The sequence below is a fragment of the Budorcas taxicolor genome, chromosome 8, assembly GCF_023091745.1.
Source record: "Budorcas taxicolor isolate Tak-1 chromosome 8, Takin1.1, whole genome shotgun sequence".
NCBI lineage: Eukaryota > Metazoa > Chordata > Mammalia > Artiodactyla > Bovidae > Budorcas > Budorcas taxicolor.
In genome coordinates, this window is record NC_068917.1 from 62,147,926 (window position 1) to 62,175,852 (window position 27,927).

At 46.0% G+C, this 27,927-nt stretch overlaps 2 protein-coding genes and 1 non-coding gene across 5 annotated transcripts in view; 1 reads left to right on the plus strand and 2 right to left on the minus strand.

The window, feature by feature from the left end:
• Positions 1-469, minus strand: part of SPATA31F3 (SPATA31 subfamily F member 3) — a 70,722-nt gene extending 70,253 nt beyond the window's left edge. The window contains exon 1 of the mRNA XM_052645116.1: positions 368-469. The gene's annotated coding sequence lies outside the window, so the exon portion shown is untranslated. The remainder of the gene's footprint in view (positions 1-367) is intronic.
• A 222-nt stretch (positions 470-691) lies between these two features.
• Positions 692-23,921, plus strand: PHF24 (PHD finger protein 24). Of its 3 annotated transcripts, none has more exons than XM_052644939.1 (8): positions 692-831; positions 13,564-13,945; positions 14,590-14,775; positions 17,500-17,578; positions 17,875-18,080; positions 18,427-18,587; positions 18,905-19,000; positions 19,317-23,921. In XM_052644939.1, exons 2-8 carry the CDS (start codon positions 13,568-13,570, stop codon positions 19,411-19,413), a joined length of 1,203 nt encoding a protein of 400 aa, XP_052500899.1. In that variant the 5' UTR covers positions 692-831; positions 13,564-13,567; the 3' UTR covers positions 19,414-23,921. The 3 variants fall into 3 exon arrangements, with proteins under 3 accessions (XP_052500899.1, XP_052500900.1, XP_052500901.1); XM_052644940.1 differs by having other exon boundaries at positions 14,590-14,727; XM_052644941.1 differs by having other exon boundaries at positions 13,564-13,679.
• Positions 23,922-25,870: 1,949 nt separating this feature from the next.
• Positions 25,871-25,977, minus strand: LOC128052933 (U6 spliceosomal RNA). The gene has a single exon (XR_008199884.1). It is a non-coding gene; the product is annotated as a U6 spliceosomal RNA (small nuclear RNA).
• Between the last annotated feature and the right edge of the window lie 1,950 nt (positions 25,978-27,927).

Here is a 27,927-nt window from a genome sequence, read left to right on the forward strand (position 1 = left end):
CAAAAACTGGGTTACATTAAAGTACATTACTTTGGGGCTGGAGATGAAAGGCCAATAATCTCAGGAAACAGCTCACAGAGGGGGGCCAGTCGAGCACTTCGTGAAGGCTCATTTGGACCCTTCGCCGTAGGGTACTGCGCAGGTGACTGCCCTGATGCCAGGGGTCGTGGGCTCCGAGACCTGAATGGCAGCTGGCCTCGGTAGGAAAGACAGAGCCCGGCGAGGCCGCTGGTTGAGGCATTCTCACCTCCCCAGGCAGGTGCGGGCGGCAGGACGCTTCGGCTTAGCCACTGCGCGGGCGGGACTGGGGGCGGCCGCATTCCCCGCGGAGCCCCCTCCCGGGCCGCCTTCTCCGACGGGCACTGACCTTGCCGCGGGAGTCCGGGCTGCCGCAGTCCGGGCGCCTCAGAGTCTGGCGCTGGTGGAGGGCGACCACTGGCACCCGGACCCACGGCTCGTCGGGTCGGGCTGCGGAACCCAGGGGGAGCCGCGGCCCTCGCGCCATCCCTCGGCGCCTCATTCCCGCGCGCGGTCGCCGGCTGAGGCGCGAGGGCCGCGCGTCTCAGCGCCGGAGGGCGGGGCGGGGCGCGCGCCCCTCAGCCCGCGGAGGTCGTCTCGCGCGGGCGCACGCGCCGCAGCCGCGCGAGGAGGGGGGGTGGGTGTGCTCGGGGCGCGCGCGCCGCCGCCGCCTCAGCCTGCTGCTCCGCCCGCGCCGCCTGCTCCGGGCGCTCGGTCCCAACACGCCGGCTTCCGAGCGGCCATGGGCGACGCGGGGCCCGCGGTGTAGAGTCCGCCAGCCCCGGACCCGTGTCCCGCACCCAGAAGGTCTCGGTAAGCGGGGGCGGGGGCGGCGGGGACCCGGCAGGCACCGTGAGGGGCGGGTCTGCAGGCAGCGAACAACCCTCCGCGGACTCAGAGGTGTTGTGTGGGAGCCGTCCCCGAGGGGTCCCTGTGTAAGTGGATGAACCCCGAGTTTTCCTGCCTCTACCTTTGGACGAGCCCTGGAGGCGGTGTGCGGAACCGCCCGCATGGAAGACCCCTGCGCTAGTGGAGGCTCCCAGGGCTCTCTCTGCGTTTGCTACACGGGGAGGCCCAGTGTGGAGGACACCATCCCCAGAGAGACCGTGCTCTGAGTACCTACGGGAGGGCAAAGGCGGTCTCTAGTATTGTCTCGGTGGAAGACCATTTGGGAACGGAGGGGAGCCGTAGGAGCCTGCACCTGGTACGGACCCCACAGAGGAACCCAGCATACAAGAGGACCCGAGGCAGTACCCTAGAACTGCCTGGAAAGAGCCGCTGACTGGGAGGAGAGGATCCTGGCGTGGAATCCAGGCCAGGAGTAACTTCCCATATGCTCAGAGGTCTTTGGCCTTGACCTCCGTCAGGGCTCAACGTGCCCTAACTTGTGTCCCTCCTTCACGGTCTAGAGTCAGGGCTCCTGTGGCACTGCGTCTTTGCCCATTCGTCCCCCACCCCATTAGAATTCGTGTTCTCTGTGGTAGTCCAATTGGCTCCAAGTTGGAGGCAAGAACTTCTGTAAGAGCACAGGGTGAAGAGAGGGGAGAGGACCAACGATGCCTCTGAAGCAGAGAAAGGAGATTTGAGGCCCTGGGCTTGGCCCTCAAGATTTAAAAAGCAGTAAAATCAGGTAGAACAACTGACTCAGCCAGGTCCTGTAAAGACGATCCTTTGACAGAAGAAAAAAGGATATGTAAGATTATTGAGCACCCATGTGCCAAGTACTATACCAGGGAAGCTTAACATCTCATATAATTCTTACAACAGCATTATGAAATTAACCCCTTTTAAACATTTGGCACTTAAGACTCAAGAGAGGTTTAGCGATTTGCCCAAGGTCGCAAAACATGGGATCTTGAAATCTGTTTTTCTAAGTTTATTTGGGAAAAAGTATCAAGGAGAGGCAGAAGCAAGAATATTTATTTGTTAATAAGTTGCATTAAGATACCAAGCATAGGACTTTGCAGTGGTATAAACACTCAGTAAATGTGATGATTAATTAAGTGGAGGAAGACAGCTTAATTGGGGATGAGACTACTGCAGGAATTGATTTCCACTGAATCCCCAGATTTCAGGGTGTGGCTCCTTCACTGACAGCCCCACTGTAATGATGCCTCTGGGTGGCTCTGTACTTAATTGGGTTTGGGAGAGGCCTCTGGGTATGGTCTTTGATGGAATTTGCTCAGGGGGACTAGTGGAACATTTCAGAGGATGGAGTATTCTGAGACTACCCTCCCAGCTTGCAAAATCCTTGAGGAAGAGGACAGAGAGCGTGATTACTGTTAGAAAGCATGACCCACAGTGTCTTTGTGGCCATCTGACTACATGCACTAGCAGACATTGGTCCACAGATACCACTCAGGACACCTGACCAATAGTGCCTCTGTGTGATGAGGGGGAGGCAGAAAGGCTTAACGCCAAGGAAGGCATACTGGGAGTCCATCGTCTGAGGAATGCAAAGGGTCTGTGCCGGACATAGTGATTCACCCTCATCTCACCGCCTGGGCTGTGGTAGCTTTCATTCCACCTGAATCCTAAGGGTGTGAATTTGAGACCAAGGATAGACTGTGGTGTCTTGTCCAAAAATGGAGTGGTGAGGGCGCTAAGCAATAGAATTCACCACTGAGCCATTCTGGAAGAGTTTTCGTATCCCTCTTCCTTTCTACTTCCACATAGCCAAACCTAGTGACATTCTCCTTTAATAGAAGAGAGTTCCCTGAGCTCCTGGGGTTACATAATGAGAAGAGAGATCAGGCTTGTGAGACAACAGAATAACCTGGGTGTGGCATCTCATGCACTGCTCAGTGAAGTAAACTGACAAAGGCTGATATTGGTTAAGCACCTCCCCACTAGAGAGTTGTTTATAATCCCCTTTCAGTTCAAACCCCTCTCATCAGTTTAACACACCAGAAAATCAGAGCAAGCCTGCAAATATGATCTTTGCTCTGATTCAGAGATTTATCACTGGAGTTTTATTCCTAAACTTGTGTCACACCTACTCATGACCCTGGAAAAACTGTTAGATGGCTCCAGGTGCTAGATATCACTTCTTTAATGTCCAGCAATGGGTAAACATTAAGATTATAAAATTCTAAGAATATCTCTCCTCTAATTGCAATATGAGTCTGCAGATCAAATCGTTCCACAATGGGTATGAAGGATGTCACCAGGTGGCCTTAATCTTCTTTAAAAAAAAAAAAAAGCTCTCTAAAGAGAAATAAAAGAGGAGAACATGGCTGACACAATTTCACTCAAGTGCACACAAATGAGTCTGGACTTTTCAGTCTTTAATCTTCCTCATCTTCTCTGACCACATTCCTATGGTTTTCTTCCTCTACATTTGCCATCTCTAGACAATGCTTCCTTTTTCTCAAACATATGAATAGTAGGACCTTTCCCAGCCCATTTCTCATACTCCTTGTATTTTTTCCAGTACACCTGTTCTGAAGTGGATCATATTTATGCAAATATTTCTTTTTAGCTACAGAATCTATTATCTTCTAGTTCTACATGCTTTTTTCCAGCAGTGCTCTTGGTTTCTGCTGTCTTCATTTCCCAAATTGCTTTATTCATTTCTAATGGGAATATTATTATCCACTCCAACCCCTCAATCTTAATGACCACATTCTGACAGAAATGCTTACCAGCTTTGGACCAAGAAACCATTATAAAATCTCCTTTCATTCTTCCTCCTCTTCCAGCAATCCCCTCAGAGACCCATATACATTTACTAAGTGCTACCAACTGCCAAGCAGTATGCTAGATAAATATGAGAGTTTCTAGCCCTTGAGGAGTTCAAATAGGATCAGTCTGCATTTCTCTAATCATTTAATATAACAAGAAGAGAGAGAGAGAGAAGTACAGCTTTACAGTATCTATAGGAATTATCATATAGTATGTCTTTTCCCAGGCATCACTGAAACACAACTGCTGTTCTGTGCCTCCTCTGGCAACCACATTCTCAGTCCCCATGCCATTGCCCTGCCAGAATATTTTTTTGCCCATATGCTTTGAGTGAACTGGCCACACTCTTGGCTCTCTCTGTGATAATGATGACAGTACCTTAGAGTTGGATAACTTATAAAGCCCTGTTATATACATGATCTTTATTTGGTTTTGAGAAGTATTTCATCTTACTGGGGTCTTCTTACTAAAACAGTGTGCTGGATGGCTGGCTGGCTTTCTCTCCATTTTTTTTTTTTTGTTTTGTTTCATTTCATTTTGTTTTTTGAGCTCCTTATAAGACTTACAGGTCTCCCAGAGGGAAAGCCCCAGAGATTCACTACAGTCACTATGTATCAGCTCTTAGGCCATGAAGAGGTGTTTCCTCTTGGGCCAAAGTCCAAGCAGTGTACTTACTGGTCAACCCTGGGATTTATCAGGGCTATCCTACTACCTGGCTTCAGAAAACCCAATTCTCTGGTTTGGGTTTCCCTGAGATCCAAATACATATTCCCTTCAAACAGTTTCAGCATACTACCTCAAACCAGTTCTTTTGGCTAATTCTTATGTGAAGGCAGGTTGCTTTGCCTATTTCCCTCCAGCACCTGGCTGGCTTCATACCATCTAACCCATGATGGAGTCCCCATATAGCTCCATGCCTTGGCGTGTGCTTTTTTTTTTGTTTTGTTTTTTGATTTGTCTTTTTGGCATGTGCTTTTATCTCTTCCTGGAATGCCGTTTTTTTTCTTTTCCACTGGGGTAACTCCCACTCATATTTCAAAATTTAGCTCAAGCAACACTTTTTTTTTTTTTAATCCTAAACTTATGCCCCCTACATGCACACATACTCACACTGCTTTCTCACAGGCTGAGTAAGGTTCCATTTATTCATTTTACCAACAGCTACTAAGCACCTAATTTGTTCCTGACACATAGTAGGCTGTACTCAGCAAATATATGTAGAATCAACAAATAAGTAAGTCGTGATAATTAAGGTGTAATGGGTACATTAAATGGGGCTGAATCTGTGCTTCAGGGCCCTAGAGCAGAGAACAGGGAGTGTCTCTATCTTGCTGAAAAGCTCTGCTTGCTAAGTGCAATCACACCAGCTAATCACTGATGGTGTGTTATTCCTTAACTGTAACTCTGCTTCTGTGGGAAGCCAGCACTGTAGTTTTTCATGAAGACTCATCCCAGGCTCCCAGAGGCTAAAGAGCCTCCCATAATTTTGTCTTCATGTGTATTAAAGCTTTTGGACTTTCAGAAAATATTAAACAACAGCACCTCCCTCATGTCTCATTCTCTTGAACTGAGGCCTAGAAGACATTTTTACTCAGTCTTCAGCCCTTCTGCTCCTTGGAAACCCCAGAAGAGCCCTGTGCAGTTGGGGGTGACTGTTTCTTCCTGGGCTGACAGAAGCCAGTGCTGTTGCACTGGGTAAATATTTAGAAGAGAATGGAAGAAGACAGGGAGATACTAGTTAGACCCCTTCAGGATCTGTAGACATGAAAACTAAAAGTAGTCTGTAGACTGCTACTGCCCCGCAACAGAATGGCCGACTAGAAATAAACTCCATGAGCACTATGGTGAGGTGCTGGATTCCTAAAGCAGCACCCAGCCACTGGAGATCAGCCAGGCTATTTCAGGCTTGAATTTCCTCAAAGACCAGCAGAGGGTAAGAGGACTCTGATTGCTTGTGTTTACAGTCTCAAGGTTGATGATGTGCATGGTGAGCTTAAAGAGTCTATGCTGTGCATTCTGCATTTTGGAGACCCTGGTTCTACTGGTTTCCATATCCTTATGGCTAGTCACCTTCTGTATTAGGTGTGTGGCTTTCCCTGAGGCTCTCAGACAACTTTTTAGGCACATGCTACCTGGAGCCAGTTGTCAACAACCTTGAAAATTTTCACCCTTATTTGCAGATGCTATTCATGCTAAATTTCTCCATCCCAAGCCGAGGAGGGAGGAGATATGTTTTTAAGTTTACTGCACGTGACCTCAGAGCAATTGCCACCCTCTAGGCCGGTCACAGTGCCCGGGGATACAGCATAAATGCAGTTGACTTTGGTAATACTAGTCTCTCTCTCTCTTTTTTGAATCACTGTGGTTATGGAAACTGGCCAAATTCTAAAATTCTGTAGCTGTCTCCTGTGGTCAGAGATCACCCACAACTACTGTCTGATCACTTGTTCTCACCCTGGCTAGCCCTGAGTCAGCAGTCACGGTCCCCTCTGAGAGAGCAGAGTAGATGTGAGGAGATGAGCAGGTGACCGTATAGCTTCTAGAACTGAACTTTGAAGATTTGGCCTGACCAGCCTCTATGGCCAACATTGAGGATGTGAAAGGATAGTGATACCATGATCTCAAACTTTTTCTGTTGCCTAGTTAACATGCTCTGTGGAAGGCAGTGAGAGCCACTTAGATTTTTCTCCCTCTCAATCTCAGTGAAAAACTGAGATTCCTTTTAATATCTGCTAAAGCCGCTCTTGGAGAAGGCAGTGGCACCCCACTCCAGTACTTTTGCCTGGAAAATCCCATGGACAGAGGATCCTGGTGGGCTGCAGTCCATGGGGTTGCTAAGAGTCGGACATGACTGAGCGACTTCACTTTCACTTTTCACTTTCATGCATTGGAGAAGGAAATGGCAACCCACTCCAGTGTTCTTGCCTGGAGAATCCCAGGGACGGGGAGCCTGGTGGGCTGCCGTCAATGGGGTCGCAGAGTCGGACACGACTGAAGCGACTTAGCAGCAAAGCCACTCTGGTTGTTTTCCCTTGTCCCCCAACTCAGAGGGGAGTTTACCTTGTTCCTGCCTAGGAAAGTCCTCATAACCTCCAAACAATCACTTTTAGTTACTTTTGAGCCTTTTTCAAATAGCTGCCATTCCCATACAAGAATCATATGAAGACAAGTAAATGTACTTGACATTTAGCATGCCTAGTGAAGAGACTCCTGCCTGTGGAGAGGGCTATTTCCCAGGCTCCTCAGAGCTACAAATCTTTATAGAGAACTTTGGAAGAGGTTCCCTCACCATCTTCCCTTTTATTTCTCCACCAGCTCCTGCTATGGAGCAACCCCTCCTCCTCTTACTCCTACCACTTTGCCCTTATAAATAATCCCACTGTGTTGTAAGCATGTGCTCTGCAGAGAATGGGTGTGCCTTGCACATACACATTTAAGGCTGCCCATGTATGTATTACTGCCTGACAAATGCATGTAAAGACTTTTCTTCCCTGAAGAAAGGTTCTGGTTGTCATCTATTTTAGTCTTCTCCTGATCATAGACTCACACACCCCTGTTCTACCTTCTTGTCCCTCTTACTCCCACCACCTGCTCCTGCTCCCATGAGGTTTTATCCCAAGCCTTCTCTAAGTACACATCCTCTGACAGTCACATCATTCTTGGCACAATGTCTTTTTATCCCTCCTTCATCCTTGTTAGGAGGCAGAAAACCCCAGTTTCACCATCAGCAAAAGGAGTAATCATTAGATATAATTTATGGCATTTGTGCAACTTGATTTCCTTTTAACTCTTCTTCCTAGGACTCCTTCCAGCACCGGAGAGGCCAGGTTTTTCTCACCAGGCATTTGTTTTTACCCATCACTAATCACCGCCACTTGTTTCTCTAGAAATTAGGACTGATTCTGTTTATTTCTCAAACACCCCAGGTGCACATCATGGATATTTAAGAATACTTGCTTTTAATCAAGGTGTCTTTTGTGTATAGTTTCAATCCTTCTCCATTAAGCATTAAGGGTTTCAGCCTCACTCTTGAAGTCTAATTCTGTTGCATCCTCACAATTGACTCTCAAAATTAAAGCCATGTCAAGGCAAAATGACTTGGGCTCTTGTTTGGATTTTTGATGCTTCTTTTTAATGCCTCTGCCCTACATTTTCTGCCCTTGTGGGCATAAGGTGGCCTAGAAAACTGAAAGGAATAGCAGTCCTTGAAGATCCTGTGGTCAGGACTAGAAAGTGTTTTTTTATTTTTATGTCTGTCTGTCTGTTTTGATGGTGGATGTCATCTTCAGTCTCCATTGAAATTCCTTTAAGGACAGACTTAAAAATCCACTGCAGAGACATCATTAACAGTTGAGTAGCTTAATAGTGATTCTTAACATCCTTACAGAAAATAAAGGTTGTGCAGGACTGCAATGTGTTGGGATATGCTTATTAGTTTGCCAATACACTATTAATGAGTTGGGTCACTTACAGACTATAACCGTCCTAATTGGCTGGACTTTGTTCAGAGTTCTTATTATCTAAAAAAGCCACTAAGAATCAAATGCACACCACTGATTTTTCCTCCAATGAATCATTCTTGAAAACATGAATTTGATATGGCTATTCCAGTTCTCCAAATAAGTTTTTATCAACCTTTTTTTTTAACTTGTGCCTTCTTGCTGATAAACACTAATGTCTTATGACTGCTTTCGGAATCTTCTACTACAACTTCTGGGAGGGATTTACCCCCAGCTGTTTAGAGAGATAGCACCTTTTATATCTTCCCAGGAACCGGGAGAATACTGTCAAGCTCTGCTGTTTTGTAGTCTGTGTTACATACCCCCCAAAAAAGGTGATGGCTTTTAATATTTGTTTTCCAAATATAAATATATTACAATTGGTATGGTTTTTCAATCCACTATTTCTTCCCTTTTCCTAGAGTTCTGATATATATACCTCTATATGCCCAGCCAATGAGAGTCATTGCTCTGAAACTAATGTTTGTATTGGATTAAACCAGTTTTTTTCCTCTTTATTTTTATATCATGAATATATCACAGGTTATCTAATAATTCTCCCACTAAGGTAATTTTCACCTTTTTATGGCTGTAAAAATAAATGCTCTGATAAATATTCTTTTACATATGCCCACAGGTCAGAGGATCAAACTCTTGTTATACAGTATGGTTTTCTTCAGTCAAAAGTATATTAGTATCTGAAGAAGGAAATGACAACCCACTCCAGTATTGCCTGAAAAGTCCCATGAACAGAGGAGCCTGGCAGGCTGCAGTCCATGGGATGGCAAAGAGACAGAACTGAGCACGCATGCATGAATCTAGAATTATTTCAAAGGTGGTTTTTTTTTTTTTTAAGTATGTTAGTACCATCCAGATTTTCTAGACCTTCCAACCACACAGACTCTTAAGACAGGCTTGAGAATTCAATTCTTACATCATTCCAGTCAAGGGAAAAGCATACCTTGTACCCCACAATGTTGTCCTTGTCTTTCAGAGGTGAAAAGTGAAAGTCGCTCAGTCATGTCAGACTCTTTGCAACTCCATAGACTATACAGTCCATGGAATTCTCCAGGCCAGAATACTGGAGAGAGTAGCCTTTCCTTTCTCCAGGGGATCTTCCCAACCCAGGTAACCATCTTTAAATCAAAAAACAAGAGCATAGTTCTCTAATTAAAAATGTATAATTATTCTATGGCTGTTTTCCAAATTGCAGGCCCAGACCTGTTATGAAATTATCAAATCATTTTAAAGAGTCACTATCAAGATTGCCCTTTGAACTAGAATAGAGAGGACAGAAAATACCTGGGAGCATGACATGTAGTAAAATTAGGATTCTTTACAAAACTTTGGGTTCAGTTATAGGTCTATGAACATGTGTTTATAACTTTGTGTATACAGGGTTACATCATAAACTATATATCTTACTGTGGGCCACAGTCAAAAATGTGAAAAACATACCATGGAAGGCCTCTGAGGAAAACACTGTGGCCTTGGAAATAGTAATTGATCATGAGGAAGGTTCTCAGTGAAGGGCTCAGTGTTAGTTTTGCATTCTCCTTGCCTGTTCCTCTCACTGTAAGTTGGGGACCTGCTTTTCCACCTAACTGTAGAGCACAGTAGTGTGCACAAGGCATGTGAGCAGTGTCTTTGGACTGCAGACCAAGCCACTCAGGAGCCCCCTGGGGGCTTCCCTGGTGGTCCACTGGTTAAGACTCCTCACTTCCAATGCAGGGGGCATGGGTCGATGCCTGGTTGGGGAACTAAGATCCCATATGCCATGCTACACAGCCAAAAAAAAAGACGGATTCCCTGGGTCCACAGCCTCAGCAAAGCTCTAACATACACACTCTCCTCCACCCATAGCCGCACCCAAGCTGTGTAGCCTCATATGCTGAAGAGCTCACATGGACTTTTAAAAGAATGTAGAAAAGAACACGAGCATTCTAAATGCTTAAGACTGCATATTCCGAACATACGCATTAACAGATAAAGAGCTGAAGCCCATAGTGGTAGAGTAACATGTCCTAGGTCACAGCAGGTTCAGAGCTAAAACAAGGCACCAAGTTGCCTCTGTGACTTTTTAAATTATAAAATGTTCAAGGTAGGAAAATTAGAAAAAACAGATTAACAAAAATGTGAAAAACATGCATCCTTTCTTAACAAAGATTAGATAACATGAGCATTTTTGTAACTTGCCTTTTTCATTAATGTTCATATATTTTTAACATCTCTCCACATTACTTTTGCCTCAATGATTTTCATATTGTTCAGTCTTCCATTGTAACATAATTTGACCATACTGCTGTGGTCTAATATTTGTTTACAACTGAGGGAAAAAATGAGGTTTTAATCACTTTAAACAGTTTCCTGAATTTGATCAATAAATCTTGCCTCAATAAATCTCTGTTGCTACCATCCTGTAAATGACACTTATTCACAACAAATGCTCTTTAATCATATTTTAATTTTAAAAACAAATTTTATAAAAGGGGAAATGGAATCTTTCCTTTCTTACCAGTAAATTTATAAATTTTAAAAAATGAGCTGGGTTCCTTTAATAACAAGTGATAGCAGGGCAAGCAGCTAGGCAGAGTAGGAATTTGCACTATTGTGGCACATAAAATAGTTGTTTCTAGAAAGAAGACATAGCTGTCATCAGATTTTATGTGTATTAAGACGTCTCTGAAAAATAAAAGACTTATCCACAATTAATTAACTGGAAAATGTTATTAAATGCCTTTTCTCTTTCAGATACTTTGCTAGTCAGTAAAAGTAGATACTACACAGGATAAAAACAAGCTAATAGAGGAAACTGACATTGATTAAATAATCATCCTATTGAATATGTAATGACAAAGATAAGTGTTTCAAGCAGAAGAGCACAGTGCTGTCAGCACTCCTACGTGGATTGGGGAGTTGACAGTGACTTCCAGTAGTTGAACTGAGCTCTGATAGATGAAGAAGCACTAGCCAGGAGGAAGGAATCATCAAAGGTCCAAAATGGAGAGAGCATGGCAAAAAAAAGACTAAAGGAAGACCAGTGTGGTTAGAACAGAATAAAAAAGGAAGACCAGACTGAGGAGGGCCTTACAGACCATGGTAAAGAAACTGATTTTGGCATCTTTCATGATGGTCCAATGGCTAAGACTCCAGTTCAGTCCCCAATCAAGGAATTAGATCTCACATGCCACAACTAAGAGTTCGCATGCCACAGCTAAAGATCCCATGTGCTGCAACTAAAGATAGAAGATCCTGAGGGCTACAACTAAGACCTAGTGCTGCCAAATAAATATTTTGGAAAAAAAAGAAACTGATTTGGGGCACTTTATCCTGAAAGCTTTAGAAAGCCATTGAAAAGTTTTAAGCTGCAGATAGCATAACACCTGAATGTCCCAGAGATATCTTTCATTCCACATGTATAAAATCCAGCTTCATCATCCCTCTTTCTTATTTCCCAATTTCCATAAATGGCACTACCCTTCTTGTTAGTTTTAAATTTAAATTTAAAACTTCCATCTCAATAAGTCAGGTGGGAAAATCCTAAATAAAATACTGTATGACTTCACTTGTGTGTGGAATTTAAAAACACTGAACTCGTAGAAACAGAGAGAAGAATGATGGTTTCCAGAGGCTGAGGGGTGAGGGAAATGGGGGATATTGGTCAAAGGGTACAACATTCACTTATAAGATGAAAAGATTCTGAGAATCTAAGGTACAGTGTGTGACCATAGTTAACAATTCTATATTGTGTACTTGAAAGATGCTGAGTGTAGACTTTAACATTCTCATCATAAGAACAACAAAATGGTAATTATGTGAGATAAAGAATATACTAACCTTATTGTGGTACACACTTCACAATATGATTATCAAGCCATCACATTGTACAGTTTAAACTTAAGCAGCGTTATATGTCAATAGCATCTCAATAAAGCTGGGAAATAAATATGACTTGCCCTCTGGCCCTTTCCATTGATCTAATCAAGTTATCAATTATTCCTAAATTTCTGTTTCCATAGTATCGAATCAACTCAGTCAGTATCATTCCTGCTGCTACCATTTCAGTTTAAACCCTCTGCCTCTTGCCTAGACTATTATAGTAGCCTTCTAATCGGCCTGAATCTCTCCTCCTTCCCTCTGTCACCTTTTTCCCCACGCTGAGGATAACTTCCTACCCATCTTTCAAGGTCCACTCTGACTCCCAGTTGTATGGTCTCACCTTCCTTTAGGCATTTCCAGAACTCTGTCTTATTTTTCTTTGAGTTCTGGTATTAAGTAGCTTGAGTGGTGAGACCCTGTTCCCCCACCTTCTATTTCCAATGATAAGCTGTCAGTGTCTCGCACAAATTACTGTTCAATAGGCCTGATTATGATGGATTGAGAGCAAGTGGACTCTTTGTTCCACTTAGAACAGACGTTCCCCAACTGAATTCCATCCACTAAGACACTTCAGGCTAGGAAATAGCAGACCAGCTCTGCAGTGTGCCATGTTGTGCCCTCACTTTCCAATGCCCTGGTACTACAGAGGAAGAGCAAGAATAATGTACCTTTTAACCTGTAAAGAATATAGACCTTTGTTCAACAGTTCAGAGAATCAAAGCAGAAAAGGTGGGCATGATACTAGTGAAGGCTTACAAGTGTAAGAAGCACTGTAAAGCTTGTAATGGGCTGGTTGTCTGTGTTTGACAAACAGACTCATAAACAGGCATAGCTACTAATTAAAAAGGGCAAAGGAAGTGTTTGAGACCTTGACCACATGTATGAGGTGGCAGAGTTTCCTGAATGAGGCATTCAGTCCTCCAAAAATAGGAGTTCATGCATTCTGACTCAAAAAGTAGACATTTGATGTGGACTGTTGTGTATAGCACTTGTCAGAGGAGCATTCCTTCAGTCCCAAGTCTGAAAGGTGTAGCTGCAGTCTTGCTTTATGCCTTAGATCATCTTTGGCAGACTTGGGTTCTTTGGTCTCCAGCTATCTCAAAGTAGCAGAGGCCTGGGGCCCCTAGACCTAATTGGCTTTGGGACAGGAAGGGAGACAGAGATACCATCTCACATCTGTAGAGTGCTTTCTAGTCTACATAAGCCCCTTTTCTAGTGTTAGTCTCATATCTCTGTGAAGTGTGCTGAGTAGGTCACCCTCATTTTACCAACAGGAAAACCAAAGTCACAGGGCCAGTCAGAAATAGAACCAAGGTCTTCTGACTCCTTAACAAGTGCTCTGTCCACCCCACCATGCTACTGAGTTCTAGAAAAGGGAAAAGCTGTTTAACAGCATTTGCCACTTAGATGAATGGTTGAAATGCATTGGCCTAACATGACAAGCCATCAGCTGAGTCTGGGCCCCTCTGCTTTCTATCCACAGAGCCATGGGGGTATTGATGTCCAAGCGGCAGACGGTAGAACAGGTGCAGAAGGTGAGCCTGGCTGTGTCTGCCTTCAAGGATGGGCTTCGGGACAGGCCTTCCATCCGACGCACAGGTGAGCTTCCAGGGTCTCGCCGTGGTACAGTAGAGGGCTCTGTCCAGGAGGTCCAGGAGGAGAAAGAAGCAGAGGCAAGTGCCCCACCACTCCAAGAAGAGAGCAGTGTCAACCGTGCCTCCTGGGAGAGACTCCGGGATGGGCGAGGAGTGGAGCCTGAGGAGTTTGACAGGACCAGTCGTTTTACACCCCCTGCCTTCATCCGCCCCACCCGGAAGCTGGATGACGACAAGCCTCCAGATATCCGCCTGGAGCCCAGAGAGCCTGTGAGTGTCCATAAATGGCAGAATCCTCCAGTTTTAGACCTTCTGAGGATCAGAAAGCAGGACAGGGAGGCCTGGGTATGGTTAAAGTAAGACTCAAAACCAGAAAGATGGAGCTGAGTCAGAGTAATCTTTGAATTTCCTCCCCAAGAATAAAAATGTTATATCCTGGATAGACTTAGTGATAAAACTTGAGGAAACAGGTGATAAGGAATGATACCATGGGGGGAGGTGGTCTTTTGCCAGCCCTCGCACCTAAGAGATAATATTGCTCTCTATAGGAGGCATTTGGAAATTTGGGTGGGGTAGGGAGAGGGTCACAAAACTAGAAGTTGCTCTTGTATTTGGTGCCAAGAAACACAAAGATGCTGACGGTCCTGCAATGCCTGGGACAGTCTTTCACAAGAGATTATTCTTTCCAAAAATGCTAATAGCATCCCTGCTCAGAAACATAGTCACAGAGGCCTGGGCAGCTGGAAAAACCTGCTGGTTCTTATCTTCCAGGGAGAAAGCTCTATTGCCTTAACAGTGGCTTCAGTTGGAGTTGCTCCTCTAGGCTACTCCAGGGACACTCAGCCCCATTCAGGTAGCTCTGTGCTTGGTGGCCTAGGATCTTGCTGCTGTTCACTGCTGCCATCTTTCCCCAGGTTGTTAATGATGAGATGTGTGATGTCTGTGAAGTCTGGACGGCCGAGAGTCTCTTCCCGTGCAGGGTCTGCACCAGGGTTTTCCATGATGGCTGCCTACGCCGCATGGGCTACATCCAGGGAGACAGTGCCGCAGAGGTGACTGAAACAGCCCACACGGAAACAGGCTGGAGCTGCCACTACTGTGTGAGCCTTGGCTGCCGGGACGGTGGGCTCCTGCACTTCTAAGGACTGGGCACTTTCCCTGGAGGCCCAGTCTTACAACTCTGGTTTCTGGGCAGTGACCTGAAGAGTGTTCCAATAATACATACAAGGGCTAGGACAGGCTTTCCCTAGCTCAGTACTGTTGACACTTAGTGCACAATAATTCTTTGTTGTGGGGGCTGTGTGCATTGTAGGATGTTTAGCAGCACCCCTAGCCTCTACACACTAGATACCAGTAACACCCACCTGCAGTGACAACAACCAAAAATGTCTCCAGATATTACCAAATGTGTCCTGGGGGAACAGGACATTCCAGTTGAGAACCACTGAGCTGGAGAACAGAATGCATAGGATGAGACCTCATTATTCAAAATTGATTCTGCTTGGAGCAGTGGTGGTTTAGTTGCTAAGTCATGTCCAACTTTTCCAGACACATGGACTGTAGCCTGCTAGGCTTCTTTGTCCATGGAATTCTCCAGGCAAGCATACTGGAGTGGATTGCCATTTCCTTCTCCAGGAGATCTTCCCGAGCCAGGAATCAAACCCAGGTCTCCTGCATTGCAGGCAGATTCTTTACTGACCGAGCTATGAGGGAAGTCTTGCTTGGAACAGTACTTAATCTAATAGTTGATAGTTGTCATTCATTGTATTCATCTGGAAAACCAACCTGAAATCCTAACTGGCTTGCTTTCAGTAAGGATAGATTTTACCTCAGGAAAAGTTCTTAGTCCTGAGATCCTTATTTGGCCTTCTACATAACTCTTTGGAGCCTTTCTCTTCATCTCTGAAGTAATCATTTTGTGAATTAAATAACAAAGACCTGTTGATTCAGAACTTTGCAAATTATACATAAATGTCCTCTAACCTTTGAGAAAATAAAAATACAGATTCATGTCTATTTGTCAGTAAATCTGAGTAGAGTTCAAGTCTTACTTTATTGATCTGTTGCCCTGCAGATCTTCATTATTCACTGATTTCAGAGTAAGGATTATAAGCTGATCCCCTCTTCTTCCTACCACCGAGGAGAAAGTAAAGATGTTCTACTTCCTAACAAATAACACATTCTCCATGGCTTGTCCGTAAAGTGAAGTATAGAACAGTTACTTCTAGTCACATAAATATCTTCTCCCCAGCTGCGATATGACACAGCAGAGCCTCCTCTACAGGCAGTGTCTCCTAGTCACCACTCCTCCAAATGCTTTTTCACTTACAGCAACTCTGTTTGGCAATGCATCTCCTGTGATTCCCCAGCCACCTGTAATTTGGCTTGTGTATCCATCATTCTGCTGAACTGGCTCTTCTAAGGTCACCAGTGACCTAACTGTCAAGTTCAGTGACCTTCTCTCAGGAATCTTTTACTTGACCTCTCTGATGTATTTAGCACCTCTTATTGCTCCATTTTTTTTTTTTTTTAGGGTATGAATATTTTTGTGAGAATCTTTACACAAAATATGGAAATCAGAGAAAATAGAAAATAAGTAAAATGACCTCTGACTTGTATAACCACTGTTAACATTACCTGTACATTGTACAACACTCTTTTTCTTGGCATCCAGTATCCTCTACTGATTCTCTTCCCAACTTCTTTCTCTGACCATTCTTCCTAAGTGCCCTTAGTTTCTTGTCCTAGACCTAAATGCTAGTGTCTCTCAGGGTTCTTTTCCCACTATATTCTCTCTCTCTGGATCTTCATCTACTTCGGTGGCTACTCCACCACCTAAATACTAATAATTCCCAAATCTGTGGGTCCAGACCTAAATTTCCTGTCTCTTAGACTTATATCCATCTAATATCTCACAGGTACTTCACACTCAACATGCCCCAAAATGAATTCACCTTTTTCCCCACACCCATTATTCCCTCAGTTCCTTGCCTCTGTAAATAGTAACACCACCACCACCCCCTAGTTACCAACCCCTACTCATTTCTCTCCCTCACCCCTCACATCCAGCGGGTCAGCAAGTCCTATGAACTCTACCTCCCAGCCTCTCTTTACTGGTATTTTAGAGAGGAAATGATCTACTGTAAAGAATCTTTGGCAGTTTAAAGACTGTAAGACTATAAATTAATGCTAATGAAATAACATATCAGTGCTCTTTTGGAATTAAAACTTCCATGGCACCACTAAAAAGAAAAATTCATTTGGTTTTAGGAAATTTTTCATGATGGCATCTCTTTCAAAACTGTTCTGGAGTGAAAGTGATACAACTTTAGGATCAAACAGTTTTACCAAATATGGAAACTAGAGTTAGAATTAAACTTTTTAAACTAAAATACTGTTTGAACACAGTCTAACACAGAGGCCAGATACGTAAAATAGATAAAGATGGAGTTACTCTGGTTGATGGAGCAGAGGATTCACAACCCTACCCACTTTCCCCCTTTTCGCTTGCAGCAGCTTCCTGAGGCACCACCAAGGAGCCCCTAAGCTATCTTGGAGAATAATCCAAAAGCCACTACTTTAGTAAAAGGGACTGTGGGGTGGAACCAGGATAACTGGGTTCTGGGGATGATCCTGGTCAGAGCTGGACAGCTCTGAGCAAGTCCTTTCCCCTTTCTGGGGCCTCAGTGTCCTTGACTGTGAATGGGATGCTGGGATTAGATGATCCCATAATTGCCTTCCATCTGAAATACTGTTTCACCCTTCTTGATCCTTGGCCTTTCTTTCTGGCCTATATGGCCATTGATTTAGCTCTTCTTTTTCAGGACAATCTCAACTTGCTGCTAACTGAGGAGGAAATGTACAGCCTCACAGAGACCTTTCAGCAGTGTAAAGTTATCCCTGGTAAGGCTGGGTGGTACTGCCAATGGAGAGGGCCAGGCAGGTTTCTCCCTCATACTTTCTAGGATGAACCATGAAAGAAATAATCTGGAATTTGGAGGGCAAGGGTGTAAATGGAGCCCTATTTGCAAGCTGTTGGCCCACCCCTGGTCACAGCCTGTGTTATCCTGGCTATGGAGACAAAGACTGGACAAAAGCTGTGGGCGTAGGGGCTCTGGAGGGTGCACTGGAGGTGAGTCGAGGTACTCCAGATGCTGAGAGAAGGGTGGGTCTGGCTAGCATGCAGTGCCTCCCCACAGACTGCTCCCTGACGCTGGAGGACTTCCTGCGCTACCGCCACCAAACAGCAAAGAGAGGGAACAGTGACAGGGCTCTCAGTGAGGAACAAGAGGAGCAGGCAGCCCGCCAGTTTGCAGCCCTGGACCCTGAACACCGAGGACACGTCGAGTGGCCTGATTTTTTGTCCCACGAGTCCCTCCTGCTTCTACAGCAGTTGCGTCCCCAGGTAAGGGCCAGCTGGGGTGAATGTCTGTGGGATATTGGGTGACAGAGCCCTGGGAAGCATGCCAGGCAGGTTGGGGGAACACTGGGTACTCTCTGAGCAGGAACCAGTACCAGGAAAGGGCTCAGGTTCCAGCCAGTGACAGTTGATCCAGTTTCTGGGCTGGGGAAACTGCCCAAGGAAGACTGATTTGCGCTGGACCTCACTGCAAATGTTGGTGCTACCAGAAAGGCTCCAGGCAGCTTCAAAGGGAGGTTGCAGAGATGATAATGGAGGTAGGATTCTCTATGGCTTGACAGTTTACAAAATATTTTCATCTCCAAGGTCTTAATTGTCTCTTCTTTCACAGAACTCTCTGTTAAGGCTTCTAACAGTCAAGGAGCGGGAGCGAGCCCGAGCCACCTTCCTGGCCCGGGGCAGCGGGAGCACTATCAGCGAGGCCGAATGCCACCGTGCCCAGCACTCTTGGTTCTGCAAACGCCCCACCGAGGCTCCTTCCTGCAGTGTCAGGTCCACTCCCTACCAATCTCTGCCCCAACTCACCTACCCTCCTCCTTTGTCTCTTGGTATGAAAGTTACCTGCCTCCCTGTTTCTTCTGCCCTTTCATCCAATAGCCAGGAGAGGATCCTTCTATGAATTAGATAGTGGCCAGTGACTCCTACTGGCCAAGGCATAGATAAGCCTTGACTCCAGACTCTGTCACCCATGTCAGAAAAGCCTGGACGTGCATATCCATGGGTTCACCAGAGCTTTGGATTCACCAGAATATGGGAGGGGCAGACCTTTCACAGTCCCACTTCTAACCACATGTCTTTGTACCCAACAGTGTCAGCCATGTGGGTCCCATAGCAGACAGCAGCCCAGCCAGCAGCAGCAGCAAGAGTCAGGACAAAGCCCCACTGCCCACAGAGCCTGAGTCCAGGTGAGTGACACCTCCTTACCTGGCTGTCTACACCCTGACCCCCACACGCACAAGTAAGATTGGGCATTACCCACCATCACCCCAAAACAACAAATGCCCACCCCAGAAACCAGACTTCAAGAGTGCACATTTGACCCCAGATCCATAGGGCTAGAGGGCTGTCAGCCTGGATGCACAGTCTGCCAGCACCACGTCAGGCACAAGCCAGGACTTCCCTGAGTTTTGCCCAGCTCAAGCCTTGCTGCTGGGATCAGTTCTCGTGAGCCTCCAGACTCAGCAGCCAGCCTCACAAATCTGTTCTTTACTTCTCCTCCAGATTTGTGGATTGGCCTACCTTCCTGCAGGAGAGTGTCATCTACATCTTGGCTGCTCGTCCCAACAGTTCGGCCATTCACCTGAAACCCCCAGGATAGCATGGAGCAGAAAAGCTCAGTTTGGGGACAGTGGCATTCTCTCCCTTCTTTCATTTCTCCCCTTCCCCACTAACCTCTGGTACTGAGACTTCTGGGGGTGGAGCACTGTCCACATCTCAGTTTATCACTAAGCTTTATGGCACTGAAGTCACCATTTCCCTCACAACAGAGGTGGTAAAAGCATTGCCACATGGAGAAGCCCTGGGAGCTGTGGCAGCATCTGCTGCAGGACCACCCCCTGCCCTCACACTACAGACTGGACCTGCCACTGCACACGTATATGTGTGCACACACATGCACACACAAACACACACACCTAGCTATCCATGCCATCAGAGACCTGAGACTTCTTTTTTTTTAAGAAAGACCAAAGTTCTTTTGTGAAGTCCCTGGTATAGATTGGCAGGGGCGGGGCGGTCTCTCTATTGGCCAGTTTTCATTTACAGTAGATCAGTCTCTGGCCAAGTGATTCCTAATAAGGGGGCATATCAGACTTACATACTCTTCTAGAGATGCTGACAGACTCCCTCTTCCCACACTGAAAATCCCTTCTGTGATGAAGCACTGTTCTAGTAGGTGTGTGCTATGTCCCTCAGATTTGTTGGGGTGGGGAAAATGGTTGAAGACCACCACTGCACTTATTATTTATTCATTATTTATTTAAATTCCAATTCCTGGTGACAGAGAAGGCAGCTAGTCTGTGGAGTGCCAATTAGAAAAAGGGGAGTCAGCCCCTCCCAGGGACCCAGAAATCTAGGACCCTCTCATCCAGGTCATTTAAGTCCAAAAGTCTTTATTTAGCAGACCAGTCCAAACCCAAGGTGAGCCATCCTGACCCCTGTTTTTTAGGTGGGTGCTTATGGCCCAGAGCCCAAGGGCCAAATGGAACAGGTATGATGGCAGTAGTCACAGCCTTCTGGGTTACGTGCTTCACCCAAGTCAGCTACCACAGAGACCCAAAGCCTGAGCTCCAGTGAGGGCAGGCCTGGATGAAAGAGGAGAGAAGGCTCATTTTTTCCCATTCTTTAGCTTAACTGCAGACATAAAAAAGTATGCCGTGGTATGGCATACAGAGCCCTAAACAGGGGCTCCTTTCAAACCACATGACAATGAGCATAAGAGGCTGGAGCCAAGAAGAGGATTTGAAGATCTCAGCTCTCTTGAACAGAGAAAGTCTCAGCAAAGCCTCACAGAAGGAGGAGGTGTTCCCTTCTCCCTGTTACTAAGATATTGCCCGAGTTGCTTCTTTTCCCCATTGCTCACTACATGTTCTTCCCCACAAGCTTAGGGCCTGGACCTGGCAAGGGAGGACTTTGGAGGCAAAAAGATGCTGCCACAAGGCCACCAGCCTGGCCTCTCAGCCCCAGCTGTTCTTCCTAAGTACTTATCAAGTTCTACAGTCAGCATATACTATGGGTAAGCATAGGCCCTGAAGTTCAAGCTTCTGTTTCCAACCTCATGACTTAGGTTTAGCAAGGTCTGACTTGGTACCAGGAGTTATTCGAGAGAGGCTTGGCTCAGTCACAAATAAACTAACACATCCCCATTCCTTTAGGCACTTCTACAGAAGACAGCATACAACTCAGTGTTGCTCAGGGGATAGGGGAGAGCTGTAACTTGGGGCATGGCAAGAGCACTATATGGTCTCCTCCTGTAGACAGCATGACCTGAAAGTTAAGTAAGAAGCTTCTGGGGTTGGATTCTTTAGGACGGAAAAGCAGCAGACAGAAGATGAACTGGGTTCATGTGTATGGCTCCGTTCTTTGTAAATACTCCATAGCCACTCCCAAAACTAACCAGTAGGAGGGGCCGTTATTTAGTCCAGCCAAAAAAAGAGAAAGCACATGACTCTTGGGCCCAAGGACTGCATCTGAAGCAGCCCGGCCTGGGGTTCTGCACTAAGATTAAACCACATTAAGCACAAGGGCTCTTGCTTACTCTCCTGGCAAATCACCTTTTATGTCAATGGCCTTGGGCTGCTTGATCTCAGGACAAGGCATTTTGAGTAAAAGCAAACTCTAGGCTTTGAGAGCTGAACAGCTTTTTTCTCCTGCCTCATCATCAGTCACAAGGATTAGAAGTCCATCTTCTTGTTCCCTGATCCTTCACAGACCAGGGTGATGCCTACCTCTCTGGAGCAGTAGCTTCTAGCTTTCTGTGGGTGAGTGGTAAAGACTGGAGGCCACTAGAGCAGGCCAACTGTATCTCAGGGCCTGGCAAAACAGGCCCCAGGGTTCTTCTACGGTAGGATCTGACCCATTTGGGACTACCCCTCCCTATTTTGGGACAGCAAGCTTCCTTGGTGGGGACATGCTGCAAAGGGCCCAGGGCAGACACTGCCCTCATGAAAGGATGGAGTGCCAAGTCACAGGAGTCCTAGGAAGCAGAAAAGGATGGAAAAGCAAGCAGTCTCTTCTCCATAGGCATTTAACTTTTTACCAAAGGAAAGAGGAGAGGTTCCATTGCTCCCTCAGTTAAGAGTTATAGAAGCTCTGTCCCAACCTGCCTTTCTGAGGTCTCCCCTTGCAGTGTCCTAATCCACTGGGTCTCTCTCCAGGATGTATGGAGACATTCAAACTTTTATAAACCTCAGTTCAGTTCAGTCACTCAGTCATGTCTGACTCTTTGCAACCCCATGAACCGCAGCACGCCAGGCCTCCCTGTCCATCACCAACTCCTGGAGTTCCACCCAAACCCAAACCTAGTGAAGCTCATTTCCTTTCCTTTTCAAGCCCTTTCATCATTGTGACTGTCTGAAATTCTGCCAAGTACAGAAATTAGTGTTTGACTGTAATAGGAGTATGAGAAAATGTTTCCATCTTAGCTACCCAAAATTGCAGAGATCAGTTCTTTTCCCAGTCACCCCCAACTGCACCACCACCCCCAGTCAAGGGAGGCTGAGGTTACACAGATGCTCCTCTGAAGACTACTTGCCCTCAGTCTGTTTTTAACCCACAGTCCTCTTCTCCATGCTCAGATATAAAGGCAGGGACGTCTGGATGATGTAGTGGAGCTTTGGGACTGAGTCAGCTGAGGCAAGAGCTGTGGCCACATAGCCTCCTCAGATTTGTCCCGTGGCTTCCTCTCATGAGATCAGCCTTTCCCAGTAGATGGAGGCTCTACACTTTTGAGCAACAGGCCCCTTTTATCCCAGGGATGGAGCAGTTTCCTCACTCAACAGATACTGATCCGTTTCAAGAGCTCTTCTTAGAGGATAGCCATGGCTGAGGCCATGAGCACGTTGCCTCTTTTTGTCCTCAGCCTAAGTAACTGTGACTGCAGGCCAGACACTGGCCTTTCTGGCCCTAGTGCTCCCTATGGGATGTCACCCTGGCCTTGTTAGAGTGACCAAATATGGGGGTCCCCCATTCCTATCAACAATATGGGAAGCAGAGAATCAAACCACCTGGGAAGAGAGCACCTCCCTGAGTGTTGGCTTCAGGATTGTGCCTAGGCTGCTGAGCCTCAACCTCAACCATTGCAGGTCTCACGGCTTCAGTAAAAGTAGTGCCAAGAAGCCTAAAGGCAAGAGAGAAGCTCAAAAGAAGCTGTCTGGTAGGGCCCCAGGCCAGCCATGAATACCACAAAGCCAAGAGGAACCTCAAGGCAGGACTAGTAGCAGGCTCTGGTGATCCTGCAGGTCCCATCAAACCAACAGAGTAAAGACAGATACATACTTGGCATTTTAAAGGCAAAACACTACTGATGCCAGAATTTCAGGACATCCCGGCAGCACCTGTAACTAAACCCCTTTTTACCCCTCTGTTTACAGTGAAATAAAATAGTTGCTTTCTCCATACCACTGGGTTTCAGCTCGCCCAGAATCTCTCTCTGGGCCCTTAGCTTACAGCCCAGACCACAGAGGCCTGCTTGAGTGGGGGGTATTAATGTGTCGTGCCTATTCTAGATGGTTCACCCTGGAGTGGGGTAGGACTAGGCATTTTCCCTGCTGTTGCTTTCTTGCTGCCACTGCTTTAGGCAACCTTGAAAGGAAAGAAAATGAACAGGTTACAGAATCTCCAATAGACCCCACTAGCACTAAGGAAAAACTTTCTTTCCTCTGGGCCACATGCCCCAATGACTCAGATCAAAGAGGATGTCAGGTCTGCTCACGTCAGTGACTAAGAAGCCCAATAACATTCCAGTTTGTGTAGCATGGGTTGGGATGACGACAGATAAGAACATCAAGGTATAAGTAGCAAGGCCTTTCCATATCCATGGTGAAACAAAGGCCATCAAGTGTAGCCTCCTGTGAGAGATGGCCTCTGATTTGTCCTGTGGCCAAACACAAACTTGTGAGAGTGGCTTTGAGAGCGCTCAAGTAGTAATGGAGGATCCAATGCTGTTCTTCAGAAGGTAACTTGACAGTAAGCTAAGGGGAACATCCCCAAGCCCTGTCTTCCCATCACTATAGCTGCATGCTCCTCTGCATGGCTCAGCCTTCACTCCAGAAGGAGCCTAATATTCCCAGAGGCTGGGCACAATGGAAATCATAATAAAAAGATTGTGATGTTATTTTGGCTTCTGTTTTCTGTTGTTCAGGGCACCTGCCGAGTTTCGGTTTGGTTTCCTATCATTGGCCAATTCCTGAATCTAAAACAGGAGCAGCTATAGCCTCCAGGAAGCCCACAGCTAGGTTGCCAGGTGGAGGGGCGGGTGGGAGGAGGCAGGGGCTCCACCATGGACACAGAGGAGATGGGGGCACAGAAGAGAAAAGTCAAAGTTTTTGAAGAAATTGAGGAAGAGGTAAGCCCTCTGAGCCTCCTTGCTGTGTGTTGCCCCCAAACACACACCACGGGCCAGTATTAGACATTCCCTTCCCAGTTTCTGCTGAACTACAAAGTGTGGACTACTAGTTGGCTGTTTTCTCCTGGTCTGGGCTCTCCTTGGTCTGAGAGTTTCCTCGCCATCTTTGCCAATTGTTTTAATGTGATATGATAGGTTGGATAAACTAAGATCTGGAAAAGCTTTCAAAGGACTATGGAATCCCCAATTCATCCCTTTTGCCTGGGAAGAACAGAGCCAGTCCCTGTAGACGTGAAAGCATCTCTAGACTTTGGATCAGAGGCAGATATTCTACTCTGAAACCATAGGAGCCCCAAAAACAAATACAGCTAACTCTCTAGGGACCAGAGGCCATTAAGTTGCATGGTCCAACTATATGCAGATTTTTTTTTCAATAAATAGGTGACAACAGTACCACACAATCCTCAGCTGAATCTGCAGATGTGGAACCAAGGATATGGAGGCCCAATTATAAAGTTACAAGAGGATTTTTGTGGCAGGGGCATCAGCTCCCCTAATTCCCACATTGTTCAAGAATCAACTGTAATTGCTAATATTTTAGCACTTACTATGCACTGGGCAGTTCTAAGTACTTTGCATAAGCTAATCTTCAAAACAATCCTATGTGATTTGTATTACAGATGAAAAAGTGAAAGTGAGGTTCCATAGTCACAAAGCTAAGAAATAGGGGAGTCAGGCAGTCTGATTTCAGTGCCCATGCTCTTAATTGATTGTGCTCCCTGTCAAAGTACACCTCAAAGAAAGTTGCTGTCTGGTCCAGCAGCTTCTGTTTCCACCCCCAGGGAAGAGGCATACATAGGTAGCCAGTTGCATACAGATGTAGCCCACATCAGAGGATTTCTTACCACCTGCACAACTCACCCTCTTCACTCATAGACTCCCACACCACTCCTTCCTGGAATTTCCCCACAGAAGTCCATCAGGCTCAGACACAATAACATCCTACACATCCTTTCTCTTGTTTCCAGGCTCAGTGAAGTCAAGCATTGGGACAGAGAAAAAAGGCATGAAAGCTGGACCTCTGAGCCCTCATGACAAGAAAGGTTTCTCTACTCTCATTCAGATAATCTTGACGAACTTCAGACCCTCCCAGCTCTGTTCCTCATACCAACTGCCACTTGTTCCCAGGGTTGGCTGGAGCTTTGGTTCCACAAAAACTTCCACCCACTCTGACTTTCCCTAGAGATAAATAGAAGTGCACTTGAGCCAGAGTAGAGCAGTGATCGCTAAATTTGCTAAATATGGAGTAATTAGTGTTCTCTCTCCCACCCCACTCATAGGGTTGTTTAGTCTGGCCTTGCTAAACTTCAGTTTCCTCATCTGGAAAACACTTCATTTTGTCTGCCTCCTAGGCTGATAGTTGAGTGAAGACAGGATAAAATTGGTAATTGAAAAGAGCTTGGTACACTGTAAGACACTGACTGAACAGCAAGAACTTCTGGCCCCTGAAGGCTGTGTGTGTATCATTCCATGCACCAACCGCCTCCCAGGCATAGCTGGGGATACTTCCATTGGCCTCTGTCCACAGTGCTGAAGTCACAGCCAAGACCATTAGGGATTTTCAGTCCCTCTTTTTTTAAAAAAAATATATACTCATGTATTCATATACACAGTCACTTTACATTATTACATTTTAATACTCATCAAAGACAAAAATATAGAATGCTCCATGAATTTGCATGTCATCCTTGTGCAGAAGCCATGCTAATCATCTCTGTAATGTTCCAATTTTAGCATATGTGCTGCTAAAGTGAGCACTTAAATCCCTCCTTGTCCCATCTAAGGAAGCATCATATACAGAGACTACCAAACCCAAAGACTGCCCTAAAACTCAGAAGGTATTGCCAAAATGTTTTTTTATTTCATTACTTTCAAGTATCTTTATTTGTTTTTTAATAAACAATAACATTCCTTTAAAATTATAATCGGTTCAAAACAGGCAGGATGTGATTTAGCAGGTCAGGGAGAGCAGAGGATACAGTCTTCACTTGATGAAGATGTAACCTGAGGCTACATGGAATGAAAGGGTCAGAGGAGGGACGTGGGCTGGCTAGTATGCTGACTGGCACCCCTAGAAAAAGCTAGTCAGAGCCAGGCATCATGAACTGAACCACAGCCAGGGGACAAGGCAGTGGAGGAACCCATGAAGGCCTGAGAGGTGTTCACCCTATCGAGAAGCAGATTTGAGGGATGCAGATGGCTGATGTCTGGTAAATGGGACCAGTGAGGTTGATGAACAGAGCTAAGATCAAAGGTGGAGGAGGGGCAGATTTCTGCTCAATAGGACCAAAAGACAACTGAATACAAGGGAAGGTAGTAAAGCGGTACATGCATATGACAGAAATATGACGTTGAGGGTGAAATGCCTTCCCAGGTCTCCAGTTCTCTTGAGGCCTGCGATGCCAGTAAGTGGTTAGGCACCTTCTACTGTTCATTGGAAGGACTGATACTAAAGCTGAAACTCCAATACTTTGGCCACCTCATGTGAAGAGTTGACTCATTGGAAAAGACTCTGATGCTGGGAGGGATCCGGGGCAGGAGGAAAAGGAGACAACAGAGGATGAGATGGCTGGATGGCATCACTGACTCGATGGACGTGAGTTTGAGTGAGTTGGTGATGGAGGAGGGAGGCCTGGCGTGCTGCGATTCATGGGGTCACAAAGAGTCAGACACGACTGAGCGACTGAACTGAACTGTACTGGAACCCCAGCCTTGAGGCCTGCTGAACTATGGGGAGATCCATGCTTGTACAGACCCACATGACCCCAAAACATCAGCGCTGCTGAGCTGGAAGCCTTACTTTCTTTAGTTCAACCTCTTAGACCAACTGCTGTGCCTCCAGCTCTGAGCCCTGATCTGAGAGAAGAGATCCAATATCACAATTCGCCTATTATCCCCTGTCCAGGTGGGCTCTGAGAAGCATGTGTTCAGAACCTGATGTTGCACGCCCTCTGATGGTCATTCCCAGTACTGTTCTCTCACCCCAAACCAAAAAAAAAAAAACCCTGTGAACTTTTATGGTACTAGTCATTGCAGGGTTTCCCGGTGGCTCAGTGGTAAAGAATTCACCTGCTAAGCAGGAGAGATGGGTTCAGTCCGGGTCGGGAAGATCCCCTTGAGAAGGAACTAGCAACCCACTCCTGTATTCTTGCTGGAGAATCCCAGGGACAGCGGAGCCTGGCAGGCTACACTCCATGGGGGTCACAAAGAGCCTGACACAACTTAGCAACTGAAAAGAGATGGCAACAACTAGTCAGTGTAGGTTCAGAACAGGCAGGGAGACACTAGACAAGTACCTGGGAGTTAGATGACTGGTCAGTGTTCAAGTATCAGTGTCAAGATTAGGGCTCATCTGAAAAGATCTAGGAGGAGGCTTAGACTGAGGCTGGATGGGAAAACTACCTGATCCAATATCAGTGTCTCAGGCTGAGGCCAAAGTTGGGGCTCCTTGCGGGACTGAATTCTGGGCTAAAGTGTCAGCATGAAGTGTGTATCCAGGTGATATGCAAAGAGTCTGACTACAGGAAGGAGTCAGTGGATAATGGGGTCAACATGGTATTCCTATACGAGGTGAAACATCAGATAAGTACCAGCCATTGGAGAACTTAAGAAGAGATATTGCCAGGGGAGAAGTACAAGTGATGGTGGACAGAATAAGGAAGTCACTAATTTCTAAGAGCCTCCCAACCTTAAAGACAGGAATAGCCA